General features: G+C 43.3%; 2 protein-coding genes across 2 annotated transcripts; both read left to right on the top strand.

The window, feature by feature from the left end:
• Positions 1-347: 347 nt before the first annotated feature.
• Positions 348-3,629, top strand: LOC115371718 (serine-rich adhesin for platelets). Its single transcript, XM_030069195.1, has 2 exons — positions 348-414; positions 2,156-3,629. The coding sequence occupies exon 2, from the start codon at positions 2,164-2,166 to the stop codon at positions 2,932-2,934; it is 771 nt and encodes a 256-aa protein (XP_029925055.1). The 5' UTR covers positions 348-414; positions 2,156-2,163; the 3' UTR covers positions 2,935-3,629.
• Positions 3,630-5,330: 1,701 nt separating this feature from the next.
• Positions 5,331-7,567, top strand: LOC115371703 (oligodendrocyte-myelin glycoprotein-like). Its single transcript, XM_030069178.1, has 2 exons — positions 5,331-5,338; positions 6,211-7,567. Exons 1-2 carry the CDS (start codon positions 5,331-5,333, stop codon positions 7,565-7,567), a joined length of 1,365 nt encoding a protein of 454 aa, XP_029925038.1.
• Positions 7,568-9,068: the final 1,501 nt, after the last annotated feature.

The following is a 9,068-nucleotide window of genomic DNA, read 5'->3' as shown; positions in this document are numbered from 1 at the left end:
CAAACAGCGTTGATGCAAAACTGACTGAACTAAAGGCAAAAATAACTGATGAACAGATGCTAAAATAGTTCAGGTGTTAGACAGACTCTTCCTGCTGAAAGTGATTTTCCAGTGACACTTCAAATGCCCACTGCTTTCTACAGCCCACTACAACACGGATTTCTACATCATCAGCTGCAGTCCCAAATGGGGCACAGCAAACCACTTCCTTCTCTTAGTAAAGGCCAAAGGCAGAAGTGAGACAAGGAAGAGGAAACACGACAACTCTACAGAGGGCCGGTGAGTTGATCACATCTCGCAGCTGTGTCACGCATTTCTTTCATTTCTCTTCTGACACATTGCACACATCGTCACTCTCTGAAAAGCTTTTGAACAGCTCAGTTCTCTCGGATCCATACAAAGATCAGCAGAAACGTAAGTGACGGATCTTCTTCTCTTGGTACAGACTTTTATTTTGGAAACAGAACAGAGATAAGATTTCATACAGATACTCATACAGAACATAATTGCATGTAAAAACTGACTATTAATTAGAGGGCAAAGCAGTGACAAGATGGTGTATATTTAAGTCTAGTGGTTATCTAAGCTCCAAATGAGCATCCACCAGCCTCACAGTTTTCTCTCAGTTCGAGAACAGGCCAAATGTATGATCCTTCACCCCCCATAAGAGTCTATGGACATCCATGTGCAAATCTGTACTCTCAGCTCATAAATCTGTATGCACAGATTCTTAAACCGTATCCTCGAATGACAATTATCTTCAGATTTCCAAACCTCATCCTTTTTAATATCCATCTGGGTCACAAAGTATCAACCTTGTATCAGTAGAGTTTCACAACTGAGTTATTATAGATATCTAAATTCACATCAACTTGTCCAATGAAAACCCTTAATAGCCAAACAGTTGACTTTTAAATTAGTATCAACTTTGCATCGGAGTTAATAAGCCTGTGGTTAAGATCATGCTAAGCTGAAAATTAACACTGGGCATTCTGAGTGCCATGATGGCATCCACAAATTCGGGCTGCTTACCATCAGCAGAGCTGCTTAATTTGGCTTTTGATTTTTGTTATCATTAAGAGAGTTTCACTGCCTTGGTGCTAGTATTCGGACTGAATGTCTCACAGATTGCATGCATGGATAACATTCAAACATGTGGGAATAATGTGAATTATTTTTAAAGGTGGATTTTCCCATGACAGAAATGATCTCATGGTGTGTGTGTGTGTGTGTGTGTGTGTGTGTGTGTGTGTGTGTTTCATGACTAAAAAAAGAGACAAACCACACAGCTTTACATAGAGCACAAAGCAGAAGCTCTTTACTGAAAATGTGCTATTCATAGACTCAGCAGTCAAATGTACTCTGATCTGACATGCTTGACTGTAAGCCTGCCCATTATCGAAGTTTGTTTTTTCTAACATAATGATTTTCTGTATATTGAGCGGGCAGTTGCTCTCAAAGAATAGTTTTTTAATGAAATCCTTTTCTGGTGCTACCAAAAAGTCAGTTTTTTTAGTTTTGTGTGTGTGTGTGTGTGTGTGTGTGTGTGTGTGTGTGTGTATGTGCATATCTATATCTATATCTATCTATCTATCCATCTATATCTCTATATGTATATATATATAGAGAGAGAGAGAGAGAGATAGATATACTAAACTAAACTAAACTTGATTGTTACAGACGGATGGTAGCACTGTCATACAAAAATGTACCTAGAATAAGTATTGGTAAACGGCTAAAAGAATGGTTGCATGTATATCCTGAGAAAAAGTACTTATTCTATTAAGGGAAAACAAGAGCTATTTTAAAAAGTATGGGGTCCTTTCATCATTTACCTTGACCAAACGCACTTAGAAAGTACGCTGGGTCAGCGGAGTGAGTTTGGAGATAATTCAGCTCCTCTGTTAAGAACAGGATGAAAGTCTAGCATGACTCGCAGTATGTTGACTGTACTGTGACGTAAAGATGGACACTGGTGATTACTTGATATAGGGGAACATTTTTTTCAATGCATTTTTATTTTACTTTATTTACTGTTTTTTACCTGTTTTGTGTATGTTTGTATATAATTACGTATCTTGAAAAGCCAGTAAAGAAAGTATTTTTAAAAAACTTAACTAAACTCAACTAAACTGCCTCTCCAATATCTTCTCAGATAACAACATGAAAGGCTCCATCACCCTCCTCCTGCTGTGTTGTATTAAAATCATGGCTGCACCACTATATGGAGCTGACGGGATGAGCAGCACTACAGACTCAGGGTCCAGCACTGATGGAGATCCTACTGCAATTGCTACAACAGAGCTGTCATCAGTGAGCACCACAAATACAGTTTTGTCCACACGTATTCCCACCCAACTATCTGAAGGCAGCACCTCGTCCACCACTGACTCACACACAACTGTGTCTCATACTGCTGCAGCCTCAGTCCACACACCACCACAGTCCACCACCAGCTCCCCAGTGGTATGGCTGTTTGATAGGAAATCGGGTTTCATAATCCTCACGGTGACTGGGAGTCTGATTATCCTCTGCACTCTTTTGCTGGTTTCTACTGTGACGCTGGCATGCAAGGTGTGCCACTTGAGGAGACAGGTCAACAACAGCGCCGATCTGATTAGCAACCACGAATACTGGATGGGCACTGCGCAGAGGAACGGAGGGAAGTCTGAGACAGACGTCAGAGAGAGCACCATCCTGCTGAGCCAGTTCACTCAAGCAGAGGAGGACATAACCACCAGTGCAGCCAAGGAAGATGGAGAGAAAGAAAAAGAGGCTGGGAAACCAGGGGAGGAGGCATCTAAGAGTGGGAAGGAAGAGGGCAACACTGCTGAACAGAATTCAGTGAGTGAGACTAAGAAGGATGCGGGTGATTCTCCAGCCACCAAACCTACGTCTTCTGAGGGCTCAGAGGAACCAAAGGCTGCAGTGTAGACTTGGTGTGAAGTCAGGAACTTTCCAGAGCATCTGCCTCCTTGCAGCTTCACAGCCCTTTCAAATAAATTATACTTTTTTTTAGCAGTTAATTAAGCGGTTAAGCAGTAACATCAGTTTCCTTGATGTTAAACAGCTGTGCACAGGAGTTGGCATCTGAAGAGATAAGGTTTGACTTTCATTTTAGGGGCTTATAAAGACTACTACTGTTTCTTATATTTTTTTTAACTGAAGAAAACTATTACTAGAGTAAATCTCTTTTTTATAATATGTAAATGAATAAACAAAATCAACAAGGAGAATATTGTAAAAATGGGAAGAGAGAGATACTGTCAAACAATATTAAAAAATAAAGAGCTGGAGTTCAAGAGCTTTAATATAAAGAGAGACACAAATATGCCAGTATGTGACATTAAAAAAGTCAGATATTGGCCAAATAAATATAGATGTAAATATACCAGTTAATCGGTCCAACCCTAGAAGAGATATTTTGCATTATGCTTGTATTTGAGTTTCAGTCTGTGTTCTAAGTTAAGCAGTTGTGTACAGGAGTTGGCATCTGAACAAATGCTTTGTGTTATGTTTGCATTCGAATTTGAGACATTGCTGCAACATCTGTCAAACAACACTGGACATTTTCATTGTCTAGAAGCTAATAGTTGACGTTTGGCTGTATGTTTTTGTTGTATTATTAAAGTCGGTTGAACAAAGTTGAGCAAAGGTCTTGTCATTCTATTCTTAGATGCTCTTCCTTTTGAGACACAGATGTGCACGTTTTGCAGACTGAAACAAAAACATCAATGAGAAAATAGAGAGCCATCACTGCAATGCATTTACTGTGGCTACCACTTCCTTGCTTTTGCGTGTCCTGTAAATAAGAGCACCAACCAGCAGCTCAGTGTGTTAGTGTGTGTGTGTGTGTATGTGTGTGTGTGTGTGTGTGTGTGTTTGTGTGTGTGTGTGTGTGTGTGAGAGAGAGAGAGAGAGAGTGAGAGAGAGAGAGAGAGAGAGTCTGGCAATATTAGTAAGCAGAGAGTGTGCTTCTCCTGGGCAGTACCACTGAGCTCAGAAAGAATGCCTTCTTTCACCTCAACAGTTTGGCCAGAGCTAACAAAACCCTACAAAACCTCCTTTCAAAACGCCAACACAGAGGTGCTTCCGACTTCTCTGGCAGATTTTTGTTCATCTTCTTAACTGTGATGTCATGACGAATGTGTGCCTTTCATCTGGAGACTGTCTAGTTTGTCATTAACACGGCATCTGCTGAGCAGGTCCTCGACATGTGGACATGCTGTACTGTACACCTCAGTGGCTCTCAGTGATATGCATGACACCAAAATGAAAGGCACGATTCAGCTGCTGCGGTTGTGCAAATCATAAAACCTCAATGTAATGAATGCATTTATTTTGTGTTCTTCTGTGTAATTTAGTTTGTGCTCCAAACAAAAACCAAGCATAGCCGATATCAGATTGAATGGAGAAACCGCTTGGCATTGGATCAATGATAAACTGTCCTCCATGTTAATCATGTAGGAGGGGAGCAGCACAGCACAGCAGTGCAGTGCAGAATGGAGGGCTGCCTGTGCTGCTGATGACAAGTGAGAAACTGCAGTGCTGAAGACTGCATCAACTCTTGCCACTATTTTTTTTTTTTTTTTTTTTTTTTACAGGTAACCTCTGCATTTACAATTACAAACCTCCCCTAGTTATCATGCTAATGCAATGCTAATGATACTTTGCTCTTGCTGTTGAAGGGATGGAAACTATCAATTACCCCGATAACTGAATGACAGTCTAATTTAATTTGAATAGAACATCTTCCCAAACAGGGATGAAATCAGTCAAAACATGCCTCAGCATAGCAATTAGTTGACATTGTTTAAAATGCAGAGGTAGATACCTCAACTTACAAGATTTCTTTAGGAGGACTTTCCTCTGTAGCAGTGTCCCAGCACAGGAACCTCTCCATTATGCACTCCATCCGCCCCCCCTCCACCCACTAACACCCACTCCACCCCACCCCACTGCTTCCCACTCGTTTTCCACTTCCACTGCACAGTGCAGTGTAAATCCAGAGCCTGCAGTGGCAGATGAAGTCTAACCAAAAAAAAAAAAAAAAAAAAAAAAAAAAATCACTGGCAGTATCAACTTTCTGTTGTGCAAGGAGGACAAAAGGATCGAGGGGGAAGCTGAGAGGGTTGCCTTGAAAAGCTGAAGAGGACGAGTGAGCGTGCGTTAAATCCTATGAAAGGAATTCAGGCAGGGAAAAATCCACCTTCAGCAAAAGCAGCAGCTGGTCCCGCACTTGAGAAGAGGAGGGGAAAGGAGAGGAAAGGCAGCAGCGGCTGGGCACTGGACAGCAAACAGGAGCAGAGAAAAGTGAGTGGAATGATAAGATGAGAAGGTGAGTTCTGAATTAATCTGGAAAAAAGTGTCACTTTACGCAGAAAGAACAAACGCATACACGCTCTCTGCTACACCTTATAGCTTACATCCACTACAATTCCAGCACTGTGCCGCTCCTGTCTGTGTCTTTGCTTGCCTTGGTACCAGCTGATGTGTTAGTCCTCTGTGGAGTCATTAATAAAACCCATGTATTGAGCTTGCTCTCCTCCAGGGGCACGGGACTGCACTGACAAACACTGAATACACAAACTAATGACTACAGGGATTTCTCCTCCTTTGTGGTGTGTTTTATTCTTATAGGCAGCAGCCAGTGCTCTCTTCTCAAATCAGGTCAAATGTTAATCAGTAATAATAAAAGACAAAGTCAAACCTCGTCTTAATTTAACCTCCTATGGATGGAGCATGTATAAATGTTTCTAAGAGGAAAACTGCTGCAGTGCTTCTAAAAATATTGCTGCATAATTGTGGAGGACAGATTCGCATGGCTGATAGATCTGCACGAGTGTACCTGCAAGCAATGCAGTGCTGTGTGGCAGGCACTGGGGAGCCTGTGTGTATGTGTATGTGCATGTTTATGTCTGTGCGTGTGTACGTGTGCAATAGGGAGAGAGAGAGAAAGTGAATCTATAGTAGCAGAGGGTGGAGCAGTAAAGAAAGGATGAAACAAACCAGTTTTCAGCACAGCTCGCTGCAGTAACCATGCCTCTCCTACAGACAAAATGTACATCTCATCTCATTCCCTGTGCTTGTCGTTCTCTAAACACACTGCAGGCTGGTATCACCTCTATTTTCAGTAATGTACTGTAATGCAACCGCATTAAATATATCAGCAAAACACTAATGTCCCTGGTATTTCTTTTCTTCTTTTAGCTGGCATGCGCTGCTGAAACCTTTCCATAATGAGGTCCTACTGGAGCTGCTCCTTGTGTTGTTGTTGGGGACGCATGTCCTAGCAGTCTGCCCCTCTGTGTGCTCCTGCAGTGCCAGCCACAGGGAGGTGGACTGCTCTTGGAGGGGTCTGAGGCAGCTGCCCGATGGCCTGCAGCACAACCTCCGCTCCCTCAACCTGTCCCACAATCGCTTTCACAATCTTGACGGCCAGCTCACGGAGTATGTTCACCTCCGCATCCTGGATTTGTCTCACAACCGGCTGGGCCAGCTGCCCTCTGGCTTGCCCCGTTCCCTCTGGCAGCTCTATGCGGGCGCCAACCGCATCCGGTTGCTGGACAAGAATGACACCGCCTACCAGTGGAACCTGCAGCTTCTGGAGCTGTCCAACAACAAGCTGGAGCGGGCTGTCTTCATCAACAACACACTCATCAACCTGCACATGCTCAACCTCAGCCACAATCGCTTCTGGACCGTGCCTACCAACATGCCCATGAACCTGGAGACCATCGACCTGTCTCACAACTTGCTTGTGAGGGTGCTGCCAGGCTCTCTGGACAGGCTCACTCAACTAACTCACTTCTATCTACATGCTAATCGCTTTTCCACACTCCCCTTTGGCGTGTTTGACCAGATGGCTGGGCTTAAACTCATCACTCTTGGACACAACCCTTGGGCCTGCCACCTCCATACCAACATCACTTATTTACTGTCCTGGATACAGCAAACCCCTGCCCGTGTGCTGGGCTGTCCCTGCCACACCCAGGCCATCTGTGGAGGCGTGCGACCCGGCAGGACTGGAGGGTGGCACTTTGCCTCCTACAATGCACCACCCCTGGCAGCGAGCACCCAGGACCTGTCCGTTTCTGCCTTGCTGAGCACCCAGTACACCACCAGAGAGAGCATGAACACACAGCAGCAGCCCTCAACAGCCTCGCCCCGCGGTCTCTCTACAGATCAGCACCCGTCCTCCAGCCCAGCAGTCACAGATCACATGCTCCTGACAGATTCCCATATCATCACAGGAACAGCCTTGGTCAAACACAAAGCCCCGCCTACTGACTCATTCCGCTATGACACATCCTCTTCTGCTGACACGAGCTTCGTTACTGACACACCCATTGCCACTGAAACGGCTCTGGCCACAGACCGATCCTTTAGCACTGAGAGCGCTTCCGTCACGACGAAGAAGACCACGACGCTCCGTACCAGGAGTGTGAGGAGGCCCAACCAGTCCCTTCCTGGCGGTGTCCGCAACATCAGCCCAGCTCTCTCCTCCTGCTCCTTTCTCCCCTTGATATACAACCTGTGGCCTCTCATTCTGCAGCAAGTCCTATAAAACACAACAGTAACACCTCAGTGACGACTTTGAGTATAAAACTATAGCACAAACACACACTGCACATGCAAGAGACAGCTGATGTTTTTGTTTTTTTTACTTTGAATACCTTACCAACCATTGGGCCATTTACTACATGAGCTGCACGCTGCTGCTAGATGCTACTTTTATATCTATGGAAAGAGAATGCTTTATATGTGTATAACTTTATAACAACAATTTTAATAGACCTGCCCCGCAGTGGACTCTGTCCTTGGACACTGTAATGAATATGGCTAAGCACAAGATGGCACAATACGTTCAGTGACCAGACTGCAGAGAGGTGGTCATCTGCAACTATATGACCCGTCTAAAGACTGACAAGTTACATTCTGAGGTGCTGTCCTGTACATCACTGTTGTACAGTGTTATTTGTGGTTAGTTTGCATATTTTTTCTCTATTTTCCTACAATGACTGGCTGGATTTGATTGATGGTTTGCTTGTCACACACACAGTATGTTGAGAGAAAAAGCGCACTAGGCTGCTTTTTGAGATATTGGAACTACCGTGCCTGGCTCCAATAACCATACTGCGCTCAAAGTTGCCGGGGTTACTAGTTTCTACTATATTGTCTATTTTAACAGAACTCTTTGATGCCTGTTTTATATAACAAACCAGAGCCAGGACACTCCCTTTTGGTGTTTTTTGTGAACTACACAATGAACTGAAAGGATCAGCTACAATAAGACAACAGAAATCCAGTGAGGCAGAGAGAAAACAAATAGATAATGTTGCTTCGGTGTTCAAAAACTGCTCTTTCCAGCTATTACAGTGCTGACTACTGCTTTGTATTTTGACCACATCTCAGATTTACGTGTGTTGTCCTTCATGAATCACTGACACTCATGAAAATCATGTGCATGCACTTGAGAGTCACTTGTTCAAGCACTGAAATGCTAACTTACTGGTATATAGGCACATAGTCTGGAAGCACAGATTTTCTCCTCTCGCTGATTTTTTAAATCTACATGGCAGCATTTTTACAATTTATATTTCAGTTAACACCTTAACATGCAGCATGGTGCCGAAAAGTGCCAACCTTCTTCACAAAGGGTCACGGCATGGAGTCATAGTAACAGCCAGGCAGGAATTACTTGCCAATATGTGAAGGTTATGGATGGTAAATGTTCAGAAGCAGTATAATTAAGTATAATTATAGAACAAAATGTAACAAAGCACTGAGGTTTGATGAAATGCACTACACAGTCAGTTTATTCGTAGGAATGTCTTTGGGGTAATTTCTTTAAAAGTGAATAAAATGTGCTCAAAAATGGTTCAGCTTTGTGATTATTGTTTGAGAATGTGACTGATTTTTATTCATTGACACCCTGTGTTGCTTCATCATTAGTGCTGCTCTTACTGGCCTCTCTTTCATGTATTTATAGTCTGTATACTGTAGACTATAGGTGTGAAGCTTGATGACATGCAAATTATTATTCTCATTTGAGCTGGGATCATTTT

The sequence above is a fragment of the Myripristis murdjan genome, chromosome 14, assembly GCF_902150065.1.
Source record: "Myripristis murdjan chromosome 14, fMyrMur1.1, whole genome shotgun sequence".
In the NCBI taxonomy this organism is placed as follows: Eukaryota; Metazoa; Chordata; class Actinopteri; order Holocentriformes; family Holocentridae; genus Myripristis; species Myripristis murdjan.
The sequence above is the reverse complement of the archived record's forward strand: the minus strand, read 5'-3'. Positions and strand labels throughout refer to the sequence as shown.